Source organism: Suillus plorans (assembly GCF_016647745.1).
Source record: "Suillus plorans strain S12 chromosome Unknown HD556scaffold_1, whole genome shotgun sequence".
In the NCBI taxonomy this organism is placed as follows: Eukaryota; Fungi; Basidiomycota; class Agaricomycetes; order Boletales; family Suillaceae; genus Suillus; species Suillus plorans.
The window spans coordinates 2,146,449-2,172,671 of NW_024537385.1; the positions used below are offsets into that span (position 1 = coordinate 2,146,449).

A 26,223-nucleotide genomic window follows, 5' to 3' on the forward strand; every position below is an offset into this window, starting at 1 on the left:
CCAAGTTGTTGGCTACCGTTCGCAGGAAGTGAGTGTGTCGATCCTCGTTCGAGCAAGAGCCATGCTGATCCAAGTCGTTGCCCACCATTCGCAGTATGTGCATCCGTTGATAGAGAGTCAGTGCATTGATCATTTGTCAAGTTCAAGTCCTCACAAAAGCTATTGATGCACCATCGGCAGGAGGTCAGTACATTCACCCTCTACCGACCTTGAGCCACTGACCGAAGAAAACGTCGATCCGTTGACAGCTCGTGAGTATGATCATTTTCTGCGTACATCCCGTCTTCCTCATTGATGCAATCGGTGAAGTTTTGTCAGGGTGTGAGTCTACCGATTCTCTGTCGCCCTCGCGCCATACTGACCGAACACATTGATGCTCCATCAATAGATTGTGAGTTTGTCTGTCCACTGTCGAGCTTAAACTGTACTGACTGAAGACATCGCCCGTCCATTCACAGGATGTAAGCACATCGACCCTCAGTCGAATTGGAGCATCACTGACCTTCCCCACTGATGACTTTGCTCATCCACCGACAGCAAGTCAGTGTGCTCATTCTTCGTCCAGCTCGAGCTTTTCGTACGACTGAAACCGTACATCCCTTAACAGCATGTGAGTGTTTTGATCCGAGCCTTGTTCGCGAACGACATTGCTGATTTATCTATAGGAAGTTAGTCTCTTTATTTTTCTTTGACTTCGGGCCATGCTGACCGAAGATGTTCCGCATTGGCAGTATGTGAGTGTATCGATCCGCAGCGGATGTGGTCGATTTTTAACTTTACATCATGATTTGACCAGCTTGATCGGAGTCAATGTGCAGAGATGCGGTCTAGGTTACTCTCTACGGTATGTCCAATTGGTCTCTGATTGTACATGCAATTCTGATGTTGCGAATGTGCTAGGCCTCTGACTCATCACGCTTGGAGAACATTGTTCAGCTCGGTTCTGGTGAATTTTGAGGTTGCGTTGTGATGGATGAACCTGCTAATCATTGATCATTCAGCTGTTGTCATTGTCTTCGAGCACTCTTTCTGCATTTGGGACAAGCGAAACTATATTCAGGACCAGCAACAGCCTGCTCCTTCTTTTTATGTCGCTCTTGAGCAGTACATGGCATCTCAGCATGCTGCTGCTGTCAGGGAAGGTGTGAGCGCTGCCGTACAGGCATATGAAGAACGTATGAGGGCTGCTGTCTACACATCTCACGGAAACTTGAATGCTTTTATGGCGAAGTTACCGTTTAAACGTTTGCAGAGGAAGGCAAAAGAATCTTTGGACTCTCAGGCGCAGGCGCAGGCGAAAGCGAAGGCGCAGGCGGAGTTAATGAAGACTATTCTTGAAATCAGTTTAAATCATTGCCTGCGTATGTTTCAACGTCATGTTGTGGCAACAATCTTGCTGATCTACTTGTCTTCAGCGAGACCTTAACGTTGGGCAATGCAATACAGCGTTCCGGTTCAGATGAGGTGTTTTGGCTGGGAATGTGGGTTCATTGAATGGTCTATTGAGGTGGATGCAGTGTGTGGAATTGTTCGAAACAGTTGCATGATCACGCAATATGATGCTTTGTCTGGTATGGTGTATACATGTTTGGAGAACGTCGGCCTGAGACGCAGATCAAGCTGCGCGGGTTCATGCATGCACGATCATTCCTTTGATATTTTATTTATCATAGGGATAGAAGTAGCTACACATCCAATTTTCTTTTCCTCCCTTCAGCCTTCGAACCCACGTCAAGAACGTTAAGAGGGTGCAGGAAGAACTTCCAAGTACTTCCCGGCCCGCAGTAAGGCCCGAAGTATTTTCGAAGTATGATTGGTATTAGGTATGACGCAACCATCTTTCTTCGTAGATCTGACATTAACCTTAAGACTAGATTGTATTGTCCTCCGGATCGTTTAGGAATTGATTGAACTTTTTCTGTCCATAATCTACAGAGAACCACAACCGGTAGTCTCATTTCCCGTCGACCGGCTGGCTGTCCTTTGCGTGAACGAAAGGTTTTGTCCTGAAGTTGCTGCTGATACTAGGGTCTGGGTCGACTGAGGGGCATGAGTGATTTCGGATTCTATGATGCGGCACGGCGAGAAAGTCGAGCGTGGCACGTTAGCTCCTATGATTTCACATACAGCAGGGATTCACTACTCTTCATTCATAAGATCAAGGGAGCTGACAGACGACGCCAAATCGTGTGTCCACTTGGACGTGTTTGATCTGAAAGGAATGAATTGAGAATTGGACCATGTTCAAACTTGGACGGTCGACATAGTCGGTCAAGGATATAACAAAATCTCTCACTTTCCCGTATACACTAACCGCCCTCCCCAAAAGCCTTGAACCAATCCCTCGTAGCCTCAAATGAAACCCTCGCAGCTTCAACTCCATCGATCCCATGCGACTCTCCGGGAAAGGACAACACCTCTACTGTCCCTTTCGTGGTTTCCTTCTCTGTCCCAGTCCGAACCTCACCTCTCCCCTTGATCGCGTGATAAAACCCGATCCCCTGCCCCGGAACGACCCTCAAATCATCCTCGCCTATTAATATAAGCACTGGTGCTGTTATATTGTCAACGTGCGCGATTGGGGATGCGGTGAAGAGGGTGTTGTATGTTTTTGGAGTCATTAGCGGGAGTGTAGGTGTGGGTGAAGTGAGGAGGTTGGATGTGGGTGACGTGTAGGAGTCAGAGTCAGAATCGGTGGACGAAACCCCGAATTCAGAATAAACCCAATCAGGAATATCAGTCCCCGTTGCGAATTCGCCTGCTGAGATGACGGGGTTGCGGAGCGATGCTGCGTTGAATAGGGTTGGGTGCTGGCCTATCACTGTATGCGCATGCGAAAGTGAGCATCAGCGTCATCGAAGAGTGTATGCAGAGTGTGAATGGAAAAAACTCGTTTTAGAGAAAAGGGGACTTACGATGAGCAGCGATAAACCCGCCATGACTTCCCCCCATCACGGCTTGTCTTCCTTCCTCTGAAACGCCCCTTCTGATCAGTTCCCTGACGCTTTCGGCGACATCTTCGACGTCCATGCTCCCGCAGTGTCCGAGGAGCTTTTGGATGTATCTTTGGCCGAATCCCATCGAGCCTGCGTAGTTGGGAATGTTGAGGGTGTCTGTGGTGTGAGTGAGTGATCGAGAATTGTAGTTCGCAAGTTATGTCTGATAAGAGAGAGGGACGCACATCCCTCGAGCGCTAATGCGACGACGGCCGGAAAAAATGAAGTCGTCGAGGTCGCATGGGGTCCTCCATGCAGGATAGTGACGCACACTGGTTTCGGGCCACCACAGGTAGAAGCCTTCTTAGATTGGATGAAAAGTGTTTCCACTGGTGCGCGGGCGGTGATGGCTATGATGGATGGCGTTAGGTCGTTCAGGGCTTCTTTGACTGGGAACGAGTGAGCGAGCGAGACGAATGAGATTTGGATCAGACCTACTCGTAGAAGACAACAACGATTTATCGAGGACTTTCCATTCGAGGGTATCATGTTGATCGAAAGATCCTAATAAGACCTCCCAAGGGGTAGTAGGCGTACTCCTCGAACAAATAAACCGACTCTTGTTATCAGTAGCGTGTACAGTCCAGCTGTACAACGGTCCGTCGCCTAATTTCGTCGCGTCTGTGATCTCTCCTGATCGTGTATCGATGAAGAGGACGGTTGTGCGTGAGCGCCACATGGACTGGAGAACGATGTGTATGCTATCTCCGCGCCGCAGAAATGGGCTGGTTGGCATGTTGTACTCGGTGTAGAGGCCAGGAAAGTCATTCGACGGGGTAGGTTCGAATACGGTGCGTACGATGACAGTGTTGGCGCCTGTGAGGAGATCGCGGGATTCAAGAGAGACGCAGGATGCATGAGGGCCGCCTAAGGGGTTTGAGAACCAGAAAAGTTTGATGGGCTGGTTGTTATCGAATAAGACCCGAGGGGATCGGCAGGATCTGTTTTTGGGAGTGAGTCTTGATGCGGATGGGGATCCGAGCGAGTCCTTTGAGAGAGTGAGTTGCCATATGCCCATGGGGCGGTTAAAGCATCCTTTTGCGCCCAGGATACGGCCGTCTTTGGTTTGTTCGTGACCGGTTGCGAAGATTGTGTCTTCTGTCGCGAATGTGGCTTGGGCGAACAGGATGGGTGATTCAGTTATAGGCTGAAGTGCGAAAAGGGTCGAGTCCTGTTTAGCTGCCCTCGTGAAGGAGGGCGATCTAGTCCAGCTGAATAGAAAGATGGTAGGACGTTTCTTTGCGCGGCAGGTATCACCAAAGTGGGGTGTGTATCTGAATTTGTTGTATGGATCGTCATCAGTGTTGATGGATGCTTCGGCGGTGTATAAGAGAGAAGTTTCGGAGGGGGAGAAAGAGAGAGAGTATAGGAAATCTGGTATTCGATTAGCTACCATTCGCATTTGTTTTGTTCTGCTCACCATCTGTGAGGAAAGCTTGGTGGTAATTTGACACGTCCAATGAAGCTTCTAGTTGGGTGCCAGCCCAGATCTCGACGAATCGTTTGCTATTAGCTACTTCTCTCAGGATCGCTTGACGAGATTTAGAAGGAGATGTCGTGAATGCTTTTATTTCAGGGGAATCATGAGAAGTCGTGCACTGATTGTCGAACGTCTTCGTGAGGTATCGTTTGATGTTTCGGTCATGATCGCGAACGGAATATGTGACCCGTGCAACTCGACTGTCGCCAATGAAATCAGCGGATACAGGAAGGGGAATTTCAGCTAGTTCGGTGTAGAACGTCGACGAACCGGTGTATTGCAGTGACATTGGTGGACTCCGAGTCACGGACTCACGGCGCAGCTGCTCGCTTCCATTTTCATAGTAGACTAATTAGGTTTATGAGATACAGCACTCGCTTGGCTAGATTTTATTCTTGTTAGTGGCTGCAGGCTTGCAATTGCCAATCTTATATATCGATAATGCAGATCACACCAGTCGAAGTCGGCACACGCAGTACCTTCACAAGCCCAGTGTTGACTGATGCAGTCATGATGCTCAATGTGCGCTGGTGAAGTTTTCCTTTTCACCACGTCCTCGAGAATAAGAAAATTCATTTGTCATGAAATAGAACACTCGACTCAAGATTGAGTGACTGCCTCCAGCATGAATATCGACCCCGACCAAACGATGAATACATAAACCAATATACCCCTAGGCTTTGTGTTAAACGTTGAAGGGAATTATGCAACCATATAATACTGACACGATCATAAGAATCAATCGAAGCTAAAGGTCCTTCACTTGTTCCTCAAGCCAGTTCCATAGCTCTGAAGCCTGCTGTGGATCCTGCCCCTCCGGATGTGTGTTCCCGATGCGCGCCCAAGGAATGAGATACTGTCCAGGACATAAGTTCGAGTTCAGTCAGGAGACAAGGGGCTACTAACCTTTCCGTTAAGATTCGCTCCTTCTGCAGTAGTTCCAGCGTATAACTGCGTGAGCGCGCCAAATGATACATCATGGAATAATATATCCTGCAAAATATCGAACGGTTAGCTTTTGGAAGGTTGGATGATACGTGACAACGTACGCTCATCAGTTTGGAAAAGATGTCATAATGGCGGCTAAGCTCCGTCCTGATACCACCAGGGTTGAGTGCTATCGAGACTATACCCTGGTCACCGTATCGTCTAGCTACCTCAGCTGCAAATAAAATGTTTCCCTTTTTACACAGGAATTTAGAAAAGGGGTTGATACAATGGAAACAAAGCTTACCATTTTGCTTTGACCGTAGAGACTCATGGTGCTCTTCTGTTTCCTGGCGGGAGAGTCCCTGAACGTGTTGTAGTCCAGACTACCCGCCCAGTGGGCGTTAGAAGCCGTGTTCACAATACGTACAGTTCCGGCAGGCGACTGCGCGACACCCGCTAGAAGTGCAGGCATAACAATTTTCGTGAAGTAGAAGTGACCAAGGACATTCGTCCCAAATTGCAGATCATAACCGTCGTCCGTCAACATCTCTTTAGGAGGTGTCATTACCCCACTGAGCGATGTGAGAGGACGAAGAAATGACAAAGTTAAGCAACACTCACGCATTGTTGAATAGGACGTGCAGCACAGGTTCTCTCCTGAAAGAGTGTCAGTTGTCTTGTTGCTCGACAGATGCAATGCAAGCGTACTGCAAAAACTCTTCTCCAGAAACCTTGACGGACTTCAAGTTCGCTAAGTTGAGTTGCAAGAAACACGCTTCTTTTCCGGTGCTCTCCTTTAGTTCGCGAATAGCAGCTTCACCCTTGGCCTTGTCGCGACAAGCAATATAAACCTTGGCGTTTTTTGTGAGGAGGACCTGACAATAACAACATCAACATGAAGCAAATATTTGAAACACGTCAATGGAGACAGACTCTGGCGGTCTCCTTGCCTATCCCTGTATTAGCACCGGTGACGAGAACAACCTTTCCGGACATGTCTGGGACGTCAGACGCATGAAACTTCGTTGAGGGAGGAAAAATCTCGCGAATGTACGCTGACCAGATGTGACCCATGATGAAGGAAGGATTTTCGAAAAGTGGTGGAATTCAAGGAAAGTGAAGCTTTTGTCGTGTTAATGCAAGCCTTTTGACGCGTATGCAGTGCCGAGACTGTTCCCATATGCGGCACTCCTATAACAGAACGCAACATCAAAATGGCCCGGGCGTGTATTACATGAATAATTTTATACTCACTACGTCATGCTCATAATGTCATTGGGTAGTAGCCGGGGCCGATGCCACAATGCATCGACAATTCATGTCGATGATAGCAATGCCGAACTACCGTTCGACGATGGTGCGATATTGATGGGTCCGGAGGTGCAAGATCTAGCCGAACTACAAGGAACTTGGAAATGCAGACGGAGCTAGCGGCGGCGTCAGAAGGCTGACCCAAAGAGGTGGCCGTTTCAAGCGGATCGCGAGCCTGCGAGCGTTGACGCACGAAACATGGCCTTTGTAAGCAGTCACATGAAGATTCGCGTTTGACGTGCTTCTATCCTACTGAAGCACACATCAGAGCTCACCACAGTCAAAAGGACTTGATCTGAGAATCGGCGCCGCATTCTCTTCTCCTTCTCTGCGCCCATCTTCTTTTGCCGGTCGCTCTCTCATTTTTCGCACTCTTCAACAAGCGACCCCGCAAATCCTCGCTAAACAATCACTTTCGTAATGACCTCCACTAACGTTACGTCTACGTCTGCTTCTGTTTCGGCAGTTCCTTCAGCCTCCACAACAGGCAATACATCGTCGATGCCTCCTCCTAACGTCGCAACCTCGGCTATACCTTCGGGCATGCAAATGACTTATGACCAAATGGTAGCAGAGAACATACGTCGTCACGCTAACAATATCTCTCTTCAAGTGCGCAGAGATGCTGGCGAAATTAACGTTCCTGCAGATGAACTACTCATTCCCATCCCGCCCAAACCTTCTGGTACTGCGATACAGCAGTGGATATCAGCCTTCAATCAACTCTCCCCGACTTCTCAAGCACAAGGCTCAGCGGTCCTGGAGACCATCATGCCTAAGTCCACGGCCAGACCCAACGTGACAGCCGTCTCGAAGGTTCTCTTCGATTCATCAAAAGAACTTCCCTCCGGCTCAGGTCAATACTGCCCTCTTACCCTCTTCACCAATCAGAACATGGAGCGCTTGCATCGTGAAGGTCATTCACTCAAACGCTCAAAGGTACACGTTAACGGCGTTTCTCATCATCTTCTCGACCTCTCCCAGTTTGAGAACGAACTAGACCTGGACCCCCTGTCCTGGCAGGAAGCATACCAACGCTATCTTACCTGGATAGAAGACATTGGTGACGCATCCTCTCTCAAACGCTGGACCACTCACTTTACCACACTATCCAAGGACGAGGCAGTGCGTAAGAACTTCAGAGCCATCATCGAGTTCGACGTCGAGACACGTCAAAACTATGCTCTTCGTCCCCATCAGCACTGCGAATCAGAATGGAACCACCGTCTCACTAAGAAGAAGTATGACACCATGCAAGAATTCATGTTTCGTGCCCAAGAACAACTCGCACGCACCTCCGCCCCTGATCGCAACGCTCACGCATCCTCCTCACGATTTGAACCATACGACAAAGACTCCAAACGACATGCCAAGAAACCCTCCGAGGCAGACAGTCAATCCTTTCGCGACGGAAAATCAGCCAAGCCTACTGATCCCATGTGCATTATCTGTGGACGCACAGGCCATCGCTTCTCCGACTGCACTCAAGAGACGTCGCAGAAAGGATCACAAACTTTCTCGAAGTATTCTTCCGGCAACTTATGCAAACGATCTAACGGCTCACAGCTCTGCGTCACTTTCAACCTCAATAATCCTCGACGACCCTGCAAACGGGATCATTCCGACCAACACCTTTGCTCCTTCTGTGGACGCACAGAGCACAGCGCTCTGTCACGCGTCTGTCTCTGATGCTACCGATGAGACGTGTTTCTTGGATCCCGCCGATGAGGATTACTTCTTGATACACATTGCAGATCGCTCGCATGCCTCGCCCCCACCCCCACGTCACATATATTTTGACAACTTGCAACATGTCCACTCGCCTTTCGATCATGACCCCGACTATTCTCTCATTAATACGCCATATTCGGCCAACGGCTTTGATGCTCTTCTTGAACGTACCAACCTTACGCACCAGTTCCCAGAGCTCACTTACAAACTTCGCAACGGCTTTCCCATAGGCCACAACCTCTCGCCTCTCACCAGCTCCTATACTCCCCGCAATCTGCCCGGAGCTGAGATCTTCAAGGAAGTCTGCGACGAGTACGTCGCAGAGGAACTTGCGAAAGGTCGGTATTCGGGTCCATACTCTCACGACGAGCTGTTCGCAAAGATCGGTCATTTTCGCTCCTCCCCTTTGCAAGTCGTTGTCAAAAAGGGTCTAGACGGCACCCCAGACAAATATAGAGTTTGTCGTCACCTCTCATACGCCGGTTCAATGGAACATTCTGTCAATGATGAGATTGACGCCGAAGATTACCCCACTGAATGGGGTACAGCTGCGGAATTCGCAGATATAATCCGTCATGCTCCGCCAGGAGCCCAATTCGCAACGTTGGATATCGAGGCCGCCTATCGTGGCATTCCATGCGCGCCAGAGCACAAGCGTTACTTAGTCGTTTACCATGAGGGTAAATTATACATAGATCACAATATCCCCTTTGGCTTAGCCTCAGCTGCAGGTCTACAGGGCAAAGTCGCCGATGCGACGGTTCAAATCTGGCGGGCTCTTGATGTCAAACCTTCAAAGAAATGGGTTGACGACGTCTCTATCTTTCGCTTCCCATCGGCGCATGGTCTCTTCTTGGGCATCTCAAAGGGCGAAGTATATAGATACGACTACGACCTTGCCCAGGCCAAATCGCTCATCTCCCCTGCCAAAGTCCCGTGGCACGAAAAGAAGGGACAACCCTTCAGAGACACTGGTATCTACGTCGGTTTTGACTGGGATGTCCCCCACAAAACAGTAGTTCTCCTTGAGTGCAAGCGCCTCAAGTACATCGCTCGTCTATCTCATTTTCTCGCTCTCTTCCTAGATTCACAAGTGCCGAAGCGAGAGCTCCAACGCATAGCAGGCTTCCTTGTTCACTCGGCCTTCGTCTATCCACACGGCCGCTCTTACCTCACCAATATATACTCAGACATCGCTGCTTATGGCACCAACGACTTCGCTCCCAGATATCTCAGTCGTTCCACCAAATCGGATCTCAAATGGTGGCTTGCCTTGCTGGTAGAGACCCCATCGCCTCTAGACATATCGCCTCTCCCCCCCACCAGAGACTATGGTATCTGGGTGGACGCTTCAACAGGAATGGGCATCGGCCTTCTCTGGAACGGACGTTGGGCTTTCTGGCGCACGACTGAAGACTGGCGCAGCCCTTCCCGTGACATAGGATGGCTTGAGGCTTCGGCCATCGAACTTGCAGTTCGGCTCATTCACACCAAGGGCATCTCGGACACTGATGTATTGATCCGCAGTGACAATCAAGGTGTCATTGCTGCCTTTCGCAAAGGGCGCTGCTCTAATTACATGATCAATCTAGCGATTCGCCGCTCAGAGGCACTCATGCGAGAATCTCGCTTATCTCTTTCCCTTGTGTACGTCAACACAGCATTCAACCTCGCGGATCCCATTTCCCGTGGTATATTTCCCTCAGCATCGTTGCATCTCGCATCTCCTCCTTCTCTCCCTTCCGAAATCTCCTCTTACTTCCAGGATGAAGGAAAGTGAACTCTATCGTCGCGTCATGCAAGGCGTCGACGCCGACGCAGCAGCAGCCTCTTTCTGGGCCGCCCATCCACCATCCACCATACGCACATCAGTCTCTCAATCTTTGCAGCAATCTCGGCCTCGTACCCCTCGTGCACCGCGTCCCAGTTCCAGCATCGCTCCTTCTGAGCACCGCCCATCTGTTCTTGCCAGCGATCGTCTTCTGCTGTGGTCCACTCCTGCTGGGCAGGATTGGCAATCTGTCTTGGAGCAGAAGTACCCAGATTCATCTCTCTTTCGTCTTTTTCAAGTACGCCTTCTTGCGTCCGCACTCATCCTCATCACCATCTGACTATCACACAGGTTATGGTCAGATCTCTTGATACCAATACCCGCAGCAATTACGGCGCGGGACTCTTGCGGTACACTCAATTTTGCGACTCCATCAACATACCTGAAGCCGAGCGCATGCCAGCGGCCGAGGCTCTACTCTCCCAATTCGCGGCTGCCTTTGCAGGCACAACTTCCGAGAAGACGCTCAACAATTGGTTGGCAGGTCTACAGTTCTGGCATGTCATCAATGGTGCCCGATGGCATGGATCTCAATTGCTTCATCATACCAGGCGCGGCTTTTCCAAAATGGTCCCTCCCTCCTCTCGTCGGGCCAAAAGACCCCCGGTCACCATAGATGCACTCTGCATCCTTCATGATCATCTTGATCTCTCCGATTCTTTTGACGTCGCAGTTTGTGCTGTCGCACTCGTCTCTTTCTGGTGTTGCTGTCGGTATGCACACCATCGTCATCACTCTCTCATCTTTCCCACTCAGAACATCTATCCACTAATTAGATTGGGGGAACTCGTCATTCCCAGTCCTAATGTGGCCGATCCTCTCAAGCACGTCACACGGACCATTCTCCCACTTACCATTCTCACAGTACGCGAAGATGTTCGTGCCACAGTACTTCACATTCCTTGGTCGAAGACTACACAGGAACGTGGTGCAGACATCTCGGTCACCTCGCGTGCACATCGTACCTGCCCTCTCACTGCGCTTGAGCGGCATTTTCGCATCAATCAGAACCTGCCCTCACGCTCTCCTCTCTTTTCGTATTGCGACTCTTCCGGGTGGTCTCCCATGACGCGCACTGCTTTCCTCGCGCGCTGTAACACCATTTGGACGGCACAAGGCTTCCCAGATCTACCGGGACACGCCTTTCGAATCGGAGGAGCTACGGAGCTACTGCTGCAAGGTGTCCACCCAGACATCGTGTCTACTCAAGGCAGATGGTCCTCGGACGCTTTTCTTGAGTATTGGCGTCGTATAGATACCATATTGCCGCTCTTCATCGCTTCTTCAGCAAACACCGAGCATCTGCTGGAGATTGATCGGGTCATGGACTCTTTCGCTCGTCGCCACCATCTTTCTCGCGTTGCCCCATCTACGTAATCTTTACCTGTCCATCAAGCTTACCTTACGGGCGTCTCATGAATATCATTTGTCACATTCTTGCTAACATATTGTTGATCAGCTCTAAGTGTGTGGGTTTGGGTCCTTCAGGACCCACTTTCCGTTGTGAGCTTCTCCTAGTTTTGGTCTGGATCAGTGTTTCCTTTCGGACCCTCCGGTCTACGCACTTTTCGGACTCAACACGCTCCGAGGGTTTGTCTCCGTCAATCCCAAATACTCTCCGAGCACAAGCTGCTTTATTTCGGACTTCGCGGGATTCACGCGCTTCGCCCAGACCCCTGCCTTCACGCACTGGTCCGGCAAAGCCAGACCCTCCCACACACAAAACGAATTAAACTAAGCAACCTCCCATTGATTCGTTTATCTTAGATCTCAACACACCGTGTATCATCTGGCTTCATCGAAAGTAATATTCATTCACTAAGTTTTACTCACACCTCTCCTCAGACGTCTCTCCCTCAACAACGACTACTCCTCTCACAGACTCGAACTAATGAATATTATTTTCTATCTCTCTCATCTTCTCTTAGACGTCGCGTATATACAAAGGATCACGAATCACATGCACAGTCAAAAATGCTTACATAATACTAGTGCGGTAACAGTTCGGCTGTGGGTGAAGTCGTGCAGCAAGGTCACGCAGACAGGTGAGAGCGTTCAGGTTAACGTTGATTACATCGGGGTTCCTCCGCTCAATGAATCAAGGTCATGGTTGCTGACTGCGATTTGTGGGAACGCTGGTGAAGTTCGTTGTCGTTCATTTGAACATCACTTTGGCTTTGATAAAGTTTTGTACGTTGTGTTGAAACGTTAAAGGCAATTATGCAACCATATAATACTGACACGATCATGAGAATCAATCGAAACTAAACGTCCTTGACTTGTTCCTCAAGCCAGTTCCATAGCTCTGAAGCTTGCTGTGGATCCTGCCCCTCCGGATGCGTGTTCCCAATGCGCGCCCATGGAACAAGATACTGGCAAGAATATAAGTTCGAGTTCAGTCGGAAGACAAGGGGCTAACCTTTCCGTTAAGATTCGCTCCTTCTGCAGTGGTTCCAGCATACAACTGCGTGAGTGGCCCAAATGATATATCATGGAAGAGCATGTTCTGCAAATATCAACCGGTTAGCTTTTGGAAGGTTGGATGATACGTGATAACGCACGCCTATCATTTTGGAAAAGGAATCATAATGGCGGCTAAGCTCCGTCCTGATACCACCAGGGTTGAGTGCTGTCGAGACTATACCCTGGTCGCCATATCGTCTAGCTAGCTCAGCCGCAAATAAGACGTTGCCCTTTTTATACAGCAGTTTAGAAAAGGGGTTGACATGATAGAAACAAAACTTACCATTTTGCTTTGGCCATAGAGACTCATCGCGCTCTTCTGTTTCCTGGCAGGAGAGTCCTTGAACGTGTTGTAATCCAGACTACCGAACCAGTGGGCGTTAGAAGCCGTGTTCACAATACGTACAGTTCCGGCAGGTGACTGCGCGGCACCCGCTAGAAGCGCAGGCATGACAATTTTCGTGAAGTAGAAGTGACCAAGGACATTCGTCCCAAATTGTAGATCATAACCGTCGTCCGTCAACATCTCTATAGGAGGAGTCATTACCCCACTGAGCGACACGTGAGAGGACGACGAGACCAAAATGTAAGCAACACTCACGCGTTGTTGAATAGGACGTGCAGTACGGGTTCTCTCCTGAAGGAGTGTCAGTTATCTTGTTGCCCAACAAATATAACGCAAGCGTACCGTAAAAACTCTTCTCCAGAAGCCTTGACGGACTTCAAGTTTGCTAAGTTGAGTTGCAGGAAACACGCTTCTTTTCCGGTGCTCTCCTTCAGTTCGCGAATAGCAGCTTCACCCTTGGCCTTGTCGCGACAAGCAACATAAACCTTGGCGTTTTTTGTGAGGAGGACCTAACAATAACAACATCAACACGAAGCAAATATTTGAAATATGATGAAAGACAGACTCTGGCGGTCTCTTTTCCTATCCCTGCATTGGCACCGGTGACGAGAACAACTTTTCCAGACATGTCTGGGACATCAGACGCGTGAAACTTCGTTGAGGGAGGAAATGTCTCCCGAATGTACGCTGACCAGATGTGACCCATGCTGAACGAAGGATTTTTGAGAAGTGACCTAAGGTGGTGGCTTTGGAATTCAAGGGAAGGTGAAAGTTTGAATAGGGTGACTGTCGTGAATGGGAGGCTTTTATACGCGTATGCAGGGTAGCCGAGACTGTTCGCGTACGCGGCATTAATTGACTCCTAACAGACAGTAAAGTGGCGCGGATTACATATTCTCACCACGTCATGCTCATAATGTCATACTACGATGCCAGGCCCACAATCGTTTGGCATTGCTGTTGTCGACAATGTCGACAGCAGCAATGCTAAACTACCGTCGATGATAGTGCAATATCAATGGGTCCGGAGGTGCGTGACCTAGCCGAACGACAAGCAACTTAGAAATGCTGATAGTCCGCCAAGGCTCAAGGGCTTAGGCCACGTCAGCTAGCAGCGTTCGAACTTCGAACGCGTCGGAAGAAGGCTGACCCAAAGAGGATCGCGAATCACGCGTAGTCAACACAATGACAAAAAATGTTACTAATTTACATAATATACTACGAAACAGAAGGCGGCGATATTATGATGTGACTCGACGCCGGCGCTTCCCCTTATAACGGACGTGCATGCGCGTCGCATAGAAATTCCTCGAACATCAATAAGCAGGAGCTCGCCTGGCGCCAGCCTTCTATCATCGAACTCAAATCACATATAATCGTCATGGTAGTCGACTGCACCACGAGAGACTATCTGTTGAACTCCCAAACTCTTCCTTATCGAGTATTGTTTTCGTAAGACATACATCTATCATGCCCGCTCGCCGCAGATTGACCTCCGTCGGATGTTGCACATCTTCCAGGACTTCATTGATAGAGGCTGAACGGTGACCCAACCACAAGAGTTGCAGCACACCGATGTTTGGGATAGCAGCCTGACTGTCGTGTGATGCATGGAATGCTCGTGTCATATGTAACGCCAGTCCCAACATTATCACAGATGCAGACGCGGCGAAAGCCAACTAGAGCCATTTTCAATAAATACTCGACGCATAGATACCACCACGAACTCACAGGAAGAAGGTTAATCTACAATGCTCCATCAGTCATTGAAAATCAGCATCTGGGCTGTTCACTTACATTGAGCCGTAGGGCAATGAACTCCTCATTAACATAGGCTGTCCCATTGCCAGTGTCAATTCCTCCATTGGCTGCACCCATTTGTCCCGCTAAGCATGTGACACGGAGTGAGCGAGAACGCTCGAAAAACTTCAAACGTATCCCTCCCTTACCTAGCCAGATGAGTTGTGCAGCAGATCTCGCAACAGCAAATTCTAGTTCATCCGGTCTCAACGTGAAATTGGAAATCGGAGAAGCATTGTCTTGGAATTGTGTATGTTCCTCAGTGAGATTCAAGCCTATCAGCGACATGATATACCTAGAAGTCAAGGCGTACGTGAGACATTTTAACAGTGCAGTCAAAGTTTTTGGCCTACTCGTCCGCAACAGAGAGTTCAGTGACTTGTGAAGGTGTACCATCAAATATAAACCCGCTGCTGCTATCCGGGGTAGCCAAAGCACTGCCGATCTAAAATTGACAGTATGTCATTGAGCTGGAAGTGAACGCCGTATAACGCACCTGTGTTTGCCAACTAGTATTCGACCACCCGAATTGATACATTTCCCATTGCGTGGATGGCTGCGACATGGACGTAGGACTCAGTAGGCTGTTGGTTTGCATGTTGACCACCCCATCTATGGTATTCGCTGACAGCGAGCAGTATACGAAATAGACCTGGATGACGTATGGAGTGGCAATGCCAGGGATAGCTGCAGAACGTATTGTTATCATGACTGTATTACAAATAAGCAAACGTACCCCAAGTCATGTTTACAACAACCTCATCCTGTACTGAAGGGTCGATCCCCAATAATGTGGAGACCATGAGATAGACACCAGCAAGCTAGAGTTAAATTGTTATTCAACTTATGTAGTAGGCGCAAACTAAGAGAACGCTTACCTTCGAGACGCCACTGTAAGAATCTTCATATTCCATCCATGGAATTATATGTATCTGATCCGACCCTGTAGACATTCTCAGCGTGATAAAACATTGCCGCAATCACAACCACCGACAGAGAGTGCTCGCATTAAGCACGCGAGTAGCCACTGGCCCAAACGGAACGATCGCTGTGCTGGTATTCGCAGAGTAGGTCACATTCGGAACCAATCCGCAACTCGAGGTTACCGTCGTTGCGTTCACAGTCGCATTCCCTGCTATAGCGGTTGTTTTGAGGGTGTCGTAGAGTGTGGTATTGGACAACCCTGCAGACACGAGTCCAGTCAAATGATTGACAACCGGTAGGGATGTGGTAATGGGTCCCAGGTCTGTTAAATAGCTATACGACGAATCGTCTAGCCATCCTAGTGTTGTGGGCACCGAAGTCGTCATAGAAGCATTGAAGGTTTGAAATTGTAGGAGAGTAGAAGAGGTGACATGCAACACAGTTATGCTCGCAAGGTAGGCTGCCACAGCGGAAGTCGTCCACCATGAAGCAGGGATGTCAGTTTGTCGCCAGACGCTAGTGAGTGCGGAGCCAAGGCCTGCCCATGCACCAGAGATGTCATGAACGGCCGTCAGTTTCACACGGCGTACAAGTGTTCTCGAAATCGCAAGCCGTTGGGTAAGGAAGAGCAGAACAGCCGTATATATCTGGATCAAGTCATGTCATTGGTGTATCGTTTGGACACTGTGGATACGTACGGTATAAAACGCTTGCAGGGAAGCACTAAGCACTACGGGCCAGAAATCATTGTTTGTTGGTGTGAAAGCGAAGGTTACACGGTGTTCCCAGTGACGGACATAGAAGAAAAGAAGGACGATGTGGATCATGACCAGCATGCCATGCATGATGTAACATGCGCGTGGTGCAAATAGTCCATTGTGCGCGTTGTTTGAAGCATTTTTCGAATGGGCCTTCCAGTCCGCTGAGGGGGAGAGTGTATTTGTCGACACGCAACAGCAAGCATTCGATCGACACGATACACAAGTCTTTGACATATCAAGTATCAGCGATGTAGTAAGTGAGTGCGGATTTTAAACAGGTAGTCAACTAGTCGGTCTCCCTGGAAGTGGCCTTCAGACCCTGATAGCCTAAGGAAGTCAGTCATCCTTGTATTTTCCTCTTTATATCGATCAAGGTATGGTTCGAACTTTCAAGTGAGGCGGCGGCCCATCAAAAATGCTGTGCACGTTAGAGTCGCATTGTCGCTTTTTTGTTATACCGTATTGTTCTACTACTACGTAGTACAAGGTCACGTAGGCTAAATAATAATGCGGCATCATTTGCCAACTCAGTGATATCGACTATAGGCATTCCTACACGACGTACATCAATCAGCCTGCGTATCTGAACTTGTACATATGCAATTTAACTATCACAATCGAGGCATGTCTAATCGACGGCTTGCCTCATTAGACAGACTGGTCACGAGTCTAATCGAGGCACTCGCTATACAATTGTCGAAAATTTCTAAAGGAAGCTTTATTGCATCCGAGATTCAAATGCCACGAAAAGTCATGTGATCCACGTGTTTATATCTTACGGTGACCTCTCGTGTGGACGTCGGGCCCACGATCAGCACACGCAGTACTCATACAATGTCAATCACGTCAAGTCATACAGGTTTATGGCTGTTCCACGCGCGAAGAGTACTCCTCAACAACACCTTGAGTTCTTCGTTGTGACGCAGTGAATTATTATACTTACTAGGAATCTCTTGTGTGCTGGCGGAGGATCATGGCAACTTCAACCACACGGTTTGCTCCACCCCAACCACATGCTCTACTTTATACACATAACAGGTAAGTTGAAATGGTGTATTTCTCCGAGATTACCCTGAGCAATTGGGCTTGTCACGGTAGAAGCAAATCGATGGGCCAAACATAATGTTTCAGGTCTATCGACACGTATAATGAAGCCTTATCATTTGCCAGCTTAGTGACAGAAGAACGTCAGCGCTCAGCTGGCCACGTCAATTAAACCATCGAATACGTATTCCATTGTCTTGGTTGATGTCGATCTCACTATATGTAAGTACTCGAGTGAGTACCAACCCAGTTTGTGTTGTGCACTGACGATGAAGTTTGTCACTCTGCTTGTGTTTCCCTTCGCGGCTGCTCTCGCTAGCACTGTATCCTTCAAGGGCTGCCAGCAGAAGGTGAAAGAGAGTATTCACGGTCCACCCCACGGGTGGTACAAGCATGCTCCCGCACCAAAGCACCACATGCTCGAGCTCAAGATCGCTCTTTCTCAGCCCAGGTTCCCGGAACTTGAGCAGCACCTCTGGGAGATAAGCGATCCTAGCCACGCACGTTACGGGGCGTACTTGTCGAAGCAGGAGACCGAGACACTCATGGCCCCTCACCCTGAGACTCTGGCCATCGTCAGCGAATGGCTTACCTTACACGGTCTGGCAGAAGAAGTTATACATTCATCCGCACGCGATTGGGTCACTATTCGTGTCCCGGTCGGTCTCGCAGAAGAGATGCTGGATACTGTGAACGAGGCAATGCCATCTTCGGAAATTACAATGCATTGACAGTTTGTTTCTAGACATACCATGTTTATAAACACGCTGAGACAGGAGAGAGCATCCTCAGGACTACGAGCTACAGTCTCCCTGACATCTTGCACCATCATGTTGATCTTATTCAGCCTACGACCATGTTCGCTCGTTTCAAGGCATTCAAGAGCACACTGCACTGGACTAACCAGGCACAGCCTGTGGCGCCATGCCCGCCGGGCGAAACAATCACGGGGCCTGCAGGCAATCCCGTCGATGCGAGCTGCAACTCTACGATTACCCTTTCTTGCTTGAGACAGTTGTATAATGCAGAGAACTATAAAACAACCGCCACAAACTGTAACAAGCTGGGTATCACTGGTTATCTTGACCAGTATGCAAATAATAAGGACCTTCAGCAATTCTACCTGGCCCAAAATCCTTCCGCTTATGGTTCGAATTACACTTTGGTTTCTATTCATGGTGGGTTGCAGTCCGAACTTTGTCGATATTATCTTGTTCATTTGCTTCACAGGCGGAAAGAACAACCAGAGCTATGAGGCGGCAGGTGATGAAGCCAACCTTGACACTCAGTTTGGTTTCGGACTCGTGTGGCCCACTCCCGGAACGTTCTACACGACTGCTGGTCAGCCTCCTTACATCCCCGACCTGGTGTACCCGACGAATCTAAATGAGCCATACACATACGTGCGTTCAAACCATCACGATGGCGGTTTACTGTATTAATGACTACGACCTTCAGTGGCTTGAACGCTTACTTTCACAGAATGATATTCCTCAGACAATCTCTACCAGTTACGGTGATAATGAACAAACTGTCCCGTACGCCTATGCGACCCGTGTTTGCGCTGGTATGGCGTCTCTCAGTGCTCGCGGTGTTTCTTTGTTGTTCTCCTCTGGTGATGGTGGTGTTGGTGATAACAATCCCGACCCTGCCACTCAATTATGTAAATCCAATGATGGGCGCAATGTCACAAAATTCCTACCGTCATTCCCCGCTTCCTGCCCATAGTGAGTGGTATTTTTAATCAAGGAGTACAGTAACCAATTTGAACCACAGCGTGACTGCTGTTGGTGGTACTGTCAACATCCCAGAGACTGCCGTGTTGTTTTCTGGTGGTGGATTCAGCGACTATGTAAGTAATCTCTGCCCCACATAAAACCTTCTGACCCATACATTGCAATGTATAAGTTTGCTCGTCCTGCGTACCAGGAGGCTGCCGTCTCTGAATACTTAGCGATGCTCGCTCCCGGTACGTTCAAAGGTCTCTATAATTTGTAAGTCACCACAAGCTGGCGAAAGCACAATGCACAATTGACTCATCATCTCTAGGACCGGACGTGTATGTTAACTCTTTAACTTGCAAAAATCTTATGGAACCCGTTTTTCTAGGCATATCCCGACGTGGCAGCACAATCAACATTCTTCTCTATCATCTATCAAGGTCAGGAGGGTTCAGTCACTGGTACATCCTGTGCTTCGCCCGCCTTTGCTGGATTTGTATCCATGTTGAACGACGCACGCATCAATGCTGGAAAGACTCCTCTTGGCCTTTTGAATCCATTTTTATATTCCACTGGCTACACTGCATTAAATGATATCACCCAAGGGAATAACCCAGGATGTGGAACTCAGGGTTTCAATGTAGGTCATGTCTGTACGCCTTCAGATCACATTGCTGATGTGATACCTGTATACAGGCCACTGTTGGATGGGATCCTGGTGAGTTAATGAAGGCAAACAGAGTTATGACGTGTCTACATGCTGATCATACCTGTAGTCACTGGACACGGCACACCCAACTTTGAAAAATTGAAAGCCTTGGTCTTGGCCTTGCCTTGAATTAATCTACATGAAATACATTTTGGTAGACAGGATCTACGATGGATGTACGTGCATCGTATACATTCACTCCTTCACTCCTGTAGGGTTTTCACCGAACAATTTCCTATGTGCGAGTAAAATTATGTACTGAGCGGTTCAAGGCAGTAACTCGGACCGGCGCTATATAGTGGACAACAAAACAAGGACATGCGAGCAGGAAAATGATGTTGTTTCAATCTTTCATCTCCGCATTCTTCTTGAGGTCTTCCCAAGTATTCGTACAGAACAACCACTTCCAAAAGAGCGCAAAAGTACAGTTATATATAGGCCCATCAGAGCGTCTGATCCCTTATTCCGGCGTCCACGCGATCCATCACCACGATCTACACAAGTCAGTATTTCCAACAGCCCTTATTCCACTCGCAGGCAGGCTGTGTCACTCGTATTACAATAGTAACATGTATGGCTCATATCAGCATAGCGTTTTCTGCCCCGATGACCCTTAGCCCCGATACTATAGGTCACAAGACCCTAGTAATACGCCAGGCCACAGACTCTACAGACGCTGTACAAGTCAGGAGGAGGTGCAGTTGGACCTACCATTCGTAAGTAGATGGGCTGATCATGAGGAGTTCAGTAAGGGACGGGAGAGCGATAGCAACAAACACTTTTGAAACACTAACAAGACGACAAGCAGGTAAGATGAGGAAGGATGGAGACTTGAGAAGTTCAGAACAAAAACTCATCTGTATGAAACGCGATTACAAGTAGCTGAGAAGAGGCGTAAACCAGCGTGTATCCTAGTAACTACTATCGTGCGCTCAAGTTAGACATAGACAATAGTCTCCGCCAGATGGGGCAGAGATATCTCAGCATGTGAGTCATGCATGAGCCTAGCACCCAGATCGGAGCGCATGTCATTTGCATTGTGCAATGGACAAAGGGAATTTGAGGGATGTAAGGATCCTATATCCTTTACGCGCCGACTGCAACTTTAGATAGACGCTCGAATCCATCCGACGTTCCACGTGAGTCGGAGTGACTCACTGACGCGAAGAAGCTTCACGCTTCGCGTCCGAGCAGCGAGGATACATCCCTGATCTTTTCCTTTCTCTTTCATCGCTTTACAGTACACTTACCAACTGGACCCTTTTTCTCGCCATTCCTTTCCAGTCTTTCTTTCACTCTACCATACGGTCTTCACGCTCCTTCAGGACTAGTTGACTCGTTCAAACGTATATATATGGCGCATGTACTCTCATTTTGAGTAGCAGAATCTAACTCAGTGATTTCCTGCTCCAAGTGTCCTCAGAACGTCTCTGAACAGCCGCTCCATCTAGCTCGTCCCAAGTCTATTGTCGTTTCACTCGTCAGTCGCGTACTTGACATCTTCATCGTCCCACCTATTACCTATCTACTTCGTACTCAAACAATTCCCTTCGAACTCGTATAGCCGCCTTACAGGGACAGACAGATGGGCCCGCGCGTGAAAATCTTGAAGCTCGAATGCGTCTACCAGTTAGAGTTGTGTAAAAAAAATCAAACTCGATGACAATCAATAAAAAGCAAGCCAGCGTCATCCATATGATAATGATATCTGCGACACACCTAGTAGTCGTCCTTGAAGAGAGCATCTAAATTAAGAAACAATACTAAAAAACAAAACCAACCATAATGCGGACCTCTGCACCAGAGAAATACAAAACATATGTATAAATAAGCAGCAGCCTACTACATAGTCTCAAATTCAAATCACATCTCCTCATCACGACGGTAGTCAACATCGCAAGAGAGACTGTCGCTAGCAGTTGAGCTCCCAAATTCTCCGTTGGGCATGATATTCGAAAAACAAACATCTATCATGCCTGCTCGCCGCAGATTGGCCTCTGTCGGATGTTGCACATCTTCCAGGACTTCATTGATAGAGGCTGAACGGTGACCCAACCACAAGAGTTGCAGCACACCTATGTTTGGGATAACAGCCTGACTGTCGTGCGATGCATGGAATGCTCGGGTCATATGTAGTACCAGTCCCAACATGATCACCGATGCAGACGCCGTGAAAACCAACTAGAGCCATTTTCGATAAATAGTCGGCCCATAGATACCACCACGAACTCACAGGAAGAAGGTTAATCTACAATGCTCCATCAGTCATTTAAAATCAGCATCTATGCAGTTCACTTACATTGAGGCGTAGGGCAATGAACTCCTCATTAACATAGGCTGTCCCATTGCCAGTGTCAATTCCTCCATTGGCTGCACCCATTTGTCCTGCTAAGCATGTGACACGGAGTGAGCGAGAACGGGGCGATGCTCAGAAAACTTCAAACGTATCCCTTACCTAGCCAGATGAGTTGTGCAGCAGATCTCGCAACAGCAAATTCTAGTTCATCCGGTCTCAACGTGAAATTGGAAATCGGAAGAGCACCGTCTCCGAATTGTGTATGTTCCTCAGTGAGATTCAGGCCTATCAACGACATGATATACCTGGAAGTTAAGCCGTACGTGAGACATTTTAGCAGTGCAGTCAAGTTTTTGGCCTACGCGTCCACAACAGAGGGTCCGTCAAATGCAAATGCAGTCCCGCTACGGCTATCTGGGGTAGCCAAAGCACTGCCGATCTAAAATTGACAGTATGTCATTGAGCTCGAAGTGAGCGCCATATAACGCACCTGTGTTTGCCATCTAGTATTCGACCACCCGAGTTGATACATTTCCCATTGCGTGGATGGCTGCGATATGGACGTAGGACTCAGTAGGCTGTTGGTTTGCATGTTGACTACCCCATCTGTAGTGTTCGCTGACAGCGAGCAATATACGAAATAGGCCTGGATGATGTATGGAGTGGCAATGCCAGGGATAGCTGCAGAACGTATTATTATCATGACTGTATTACAAATAAGCAAACGTACTCCAAGTCATGTTTACAGCAACCTCATCTTGTACCGAAGGGTCGATCCCCAATAATGTAGAGACCATAAGATAGACACCACCAAGCTAGAGTCAAATCGTTATTCAACTTCTATAGTAGGCGCGAACTAAGAGAACGCTTACCTCCGATTGTGTACTAGGATATAAATTACCAAAGTCTGGAATTACATTTATCTGATCTGACCCTGTAGATGTTCTCAGCGTGATGAAACATCACCACAATCACAACAACCAACAGGGAATTTCCATATAAGTTGTAATGGAAGAATTTGGCCCCAACTGAAAGATCAACTCGCCAACATCCGCATAGTATGTCACATTTGGAATCAATCCGCAACGCGAGGTTACCGTCGTTGCATTCACAGTGGCATTTCCTGCTATAGCGTTTGTTTTGAGAGTGTCGTAGAGTGTGGTGTTGGCTAATCCTGCAGACACGAGTCCAGTCAACTGATTGACAACTGGTAGAGATATGGTAATGAGTCCCAGGTTCGTGGGAGAGCTATACGATGAATCGTTTAGCCACCCTAGCGTTGTGGGCACTGAAGTCGTCATAGAAGCATTGAACGTTTGGAATTGTAGGAGAGTGGAAGAGGTGACATGCAGCACGGTTATGCTCGCAAGGTAGGCTGCCACAGCGGAAGTCGTCCACCACGAGGCGGGGATGGCAGTTTGTCGCCAGACGCTGCTGAGTGCAGAACCAAGGCCCGCCCATGCGCTAGAGATGTCGTGAACGGCAGTCAGTTTCACACGGTGTACAAGTGTTCTCGAAATCGCAAGCCGTTGGGTAAGGAAGAGTAGAACAGCCGTGTATATCTGGATCAAGTCATATCATCGATGTATTGTTAGGATACCAGTAGACGCTGGATACGTACAGTATAAAACGCTTGCAGTGAAGCACTAAGCACCACGGGCCAGAAATCGTTGTTTGTTGGTGTGAACGAGAAAGTTACATGGTGTTCCCAGTGATGGACATAGAATAAAAGAAGGACAACGTGGATCAGGACCAGCACACCATGCAGGATGTAACATGCGCGCGGAGCAAAAAATCCATTGTGCGTGTTTTTTGAAGCATTCTTGAAGTTCCGGTTCGCTGAGGGGGGATCAGATGTACTAGTTGTCGGCACGCAATAGCGAGGATTCAATCGACATGATACACAAGTCCTCGACATACCACGTATCAGTGGCGCAAGTGAGTGCAGATAAATGTTGAACAAGTAATAAGGTGGACTTGGTGAACTAGCTGGGAGTCTGGACCCTGGAGGCAGCTCTTAAGCTTAGATAGAAGGAGATCGGCCATCCCTTTTTTATATCCGAGGGCATTCCACATCATGATTCACCATGAGACTGGAGTCACTGCCATCGTGGTGATAAGAGGGTTAGATATCGATTTCCGCATCAGCTTCTATGGTTGATACAATGCCACAGCATCGAAACGTAAATCAAGAACAGAATTCAGAATTCCAGGACCTAGAAGCTTGGATAACGTGTAAAGGTTGAACGTTGGAGGACGTCCGGGAAATGGAAACTCTAGGTCAAGTCTACGTAGAGTCCACGTAGAGTCCTGTCTAGGTCCTGTCTGGGGGTGTGCCAGCCGCCCAGCCAGATTAAAGCGGAGTTTAATCCTCAATTGGGACGTTCGAAGTATGATTAAGCTTGGGAGTCACGCGTGACAACTGCGTCGGCCCCTAGCTTGTCAACATTCACCACGATGACCATCGTCATTGCCCGTACATATAAATTGAAATGATATATAAAAAAGTGCTGATGCGCAGGGTGGGGTTTGACGCAGCATGTGGTAGGTGTGACGCGACGATGTCTGGAAAGATTTGTAAGCAGGTTCGGCAGTACCCGTGAGGGTATCAGGTACTCAACACTTCAACATTCAACCCATACCCGTACCCATGACCCACGCAGGTTACCTACCCATGCGGATCCCTGGGCGGCAGGCAAGAGGGTGGGGCAGCAGGCGTCATCAAGACAAGGGCGGGGTGAGCTAAGTCACAACTTGAAGCTTAGTCACATCGTCCCGATTTGGAATTAAACTCCGCTTCAATCTGGCCAGGCGGCTGGCACACCCCCAGACAGGACCCAGAGTGGACTCTACATAGACTAGACCTAGAGTTTCCATAAGCCTTACATTCACGAATGTTGAACAGCCATCTTGGCAATATCCGAAGTACATAAGCACGTGAGCGACTCGAACACCACACTGCGACTTGGTTTCAATAATGTCCTCACCTTCTATATCCCCCAACCCAGAAATACCTCAGTGGGAGACCGTCTTTGTTGTAAATCTCGATATACACATCAAAAACTCGACAGAAAGTGATGGCAAAACTAAAGTCAAGGAGGTGAAGTTCTGCGAAGGTCAATTAAAAGTTATTCTCCATGCCTAAATACCTTGACTTCCTCATAACTATGCCTGCGAAGTATGATAAATCAGTCACTTAGAAGAATTGGTGCACTTTGACTGGTACTAAGCTGTAGATGAAGCTGACTTTGTTCCAAATTTTGAATGCCGAATCAACGATTATCCGAGGCAGTGTCCTCAGCTGTACTTATCTTCTAGTACAGCTTCGTCACCGAACATCAGAATTTTCAGGTCTGAAGCTATCTCGGCAATACGGTTCATGAAGATGGCATGTCGTTCCTCATCTCACTCGAGAACACAATCAGAGGTACCCTTGATGTAACCTGCCAGGGTGCAGGGTGCAGAGAAGTGTATGTACAGATAGTACGCACTATGACGTACCCGTGACCCACAGTGTAGCTCGTCCAGCGCATGGTGGTATCTTGGTGAAGGATAGCAGTAATGTCATCGACACTGACTCAGAGGTTGCAACCCTCACCACGATGCCTGTATTTGCATTTTGAGATACAAAGCTGGCAGTCCGAGTCTGCCGTCTTGACAGCAAGCAATTGGTGTATTCTTGCAACGGAATGTCCCCATCGGTGCAAAACAGGTATACGAGCTTTCCAGCCAGAACTCTGACATTCACGACCGGCCAAACACTGTCTAGGCGCTTTAGAGTCTAGACCCCTCATCTGGATGCTTCCGATGTTCCCAGAACGTCTTGACGTGTGAGTCAAGACTACATAACCAAGTCCTACATATACATGACAATCGACCT

The 26,223-nt window shown here is 48.4% G+C and overlaps 8 protein-coding genes across 8 annotated transcripts; 3 read left to right on the forward strand and 5 right to left on the reverse strand.

The window, feature by feature from the left end:
• Positions 1–1,880: 1,880 nt before the first annotated feature.
• On the reverse strand, positions 1,881–4,817 carry HD556DRAFT_1320235 (Alpha/Beta hydrolase protein). Its single transcript, XM_041301295.1, has 5 exons — positions 4,417–4,817; positions 3,435–4,370; positions 3,182–3,385; positions 2,916–3,113; positions 1,881–2,821 (listed from the first exon to the last, which is right to left on the reverse strand). The coding sequence occupies exons 1-5, from the start codon at positions 4,763–4,765 to the stop codon at positions 2,310–2,312; spliced, it is 2,199 nt and encodes a 732-aa protein (XP_041168060.1). The 5' UTR covers positions 4,766–4,817; the 3' UTR covers positions 1,881–2,309.
• A 212-nt stretch (positions 4,818–5,029) lies between these two features.
• On the reverse strand, positions 5,030–6,480 carry HD556DRAFT_1281551 (uncharacterized protein; the record flags this gene model as incomplete). The annotated part of the gene is made up of 7 exons (XM_041299298.1): positions 5,030–5,332; positions 5,383–5,469; positions 5,526–5,657; positions 5,711–5,978; positions 6,028–6,063; positions 6,115–6,281; positions 6,340–6,480. The coding sequence occupies 7 exons, from the start codon at positions 6,478–6,480 to the stop codon at positions 5,225–5,227; spliced, it is 939 nt and encodes a 312-aa protein (XP_041168061.1). The 3' UTR covers positions 5,030–5,224.
• A 942-nt stretch (positions 6,481–7,422) lies between these two features.
• Positions 7,423–7,908, forward strand: HD556DRAFT_1205263 (uncharacterized protein; the record flags this gene model as incomplete). Its single annotated transcript, XM_041296456.1, has 1 exon — positions 7,423–7,908. A coding segment is annotated over one exon (486 nt), but the record flags the coding sequence as incomplete, so codon positions are not given.
• Positions 7,909–12,316: 4,408 nt separating this feature from the next.
• Positions 12,317–13,854, reverse strand: HD556DRAFT_1320254 (uncharacterized protein). The gene is made up of 7 exons (XM_041301296.1): positions 13,654–13,854; positions 13,431–13,597; positions 13,344–13,379; positions 13,026–13,293; positions 12,841–12,972; positions 12,699–12,785; positions 12,317–12,651 (listed from the first exon to the last, which is right to left on the reverse strand). Exons 1-7 carry the CDS (start codon positions 13,792–13,794, stop codon positions 12,544–12,546), a joined length of 939 nt encoding a protein of 312 aa, XP_041168063.1. The 5' UTR covers positions 13,795–13,854; the 3' UTR covers positions 12,317–12,543.
• A 145-nt stretch (positions 13,855–13,999) lies between these two features.
• HD556DRAFT_51085 (uncharacterized protein) lies at positions 14,000–17,003 on the reverse strand. The gene is made up of 10 exons (XM_041310823.1): positions 16,511–17,003; positions 15,883–16,459; positions 15,767–15,831; positions 15,625–15,709; positions 15,385–15,575; positions 15,242–15,333; positions 15,038–15,183; positions 14,886–14,974; positions 14,820–14,834; positions 14,000–14,767 (listed from the first exon to the last, which is right to left on the reverse strand). The coding sequence occupies exons 1-10, from the start codon at positions 16,805–16,807 to the stop codon at positions 14,468–14,470; spliced, it is 1,857 nt and encodes a 618-aa protein (XP_041168064.1). The 5' UTR covers positions 16,808–17,003; the 3' UTR covers positions 14,000–14,467.
• A 669-nt stretch (positions 17,004–17,672) lies between these two features.
• Positions 17,673–20,176, forward strand: HD556DRAFT_1454375 (peptidase S8/S53 domain-containing protein; the record flags this gene model as incomplete). Its single annotated transcript, XM_041308099.1, has 10 exons — positions 17,673–18,306; positions 18,363–18,795; positions 18,848–19,020; positions 19,076–19,344; positions 19,394–19,469; positions 19,526–19,611; positions 19,667–19,676; positions 19,727–19,978; positions 20,035–20,056; positions 20,115–20,176. Exons 1-10 carry the CDS (start codon positions 17,887–17,889, stop codon positions 20,174–20,176), a joined length of 1,803 nt encoding a protein of 600 aa, XP_041168065.1. The 5' UTR covers positions 17,673–17,886.
• A 1,734-nt stretch (positions 20,177–21,910) lies between these two features.
• Positions 21,911–24,065, reverse strand: HD556DRAFT_1522696 (uncharacterized protein; the record flags this gene model as incomplete). Its single annotated transcript, XM_041309203.1, has 11 exons — positions 21,911–22,228; positions 22,281–22,295; positions 22,347–22,432; positions 22,503–22,648; positions 22,706–22,782; positions 22,834–23,024; positions 23,074–23,158; positions 23,216–23,277; positions 23,329–23,905; positions 23,965–23,989; positions 24,043–24,065. 11 exons carry the CDS (start codon positions 24,063–24,065, stop codon positions 21,911–21,913), a joined length of 1,605 nt encoding a protein of 534 aa, XP_041168066.1.
• Positions 24,066–25,320: 1,255 nt separating this feature from the next.
• HD556DRAFT_1302709 (uncharacterized protein) lies at positions 25,321–25,966 on the forward strand (the record flags this gene model as incomplete). The annotated part of the gene is made up of 3 exons (XM_041299527.1): positions 25,321–25,459; positions 25,729–25,813; positions 25,858–25,966. The coding sequence occupies 3 exons, from the start codon at positions 25,321–25,323 to the stop codon at positions 25,964–25,966; spliced, it is 333 nt and encodes a 110-aa protein (XP_041168067.1).
• Between the last annotated feature and the right edge of the window lie 257 nt (positions 25,967–26,223).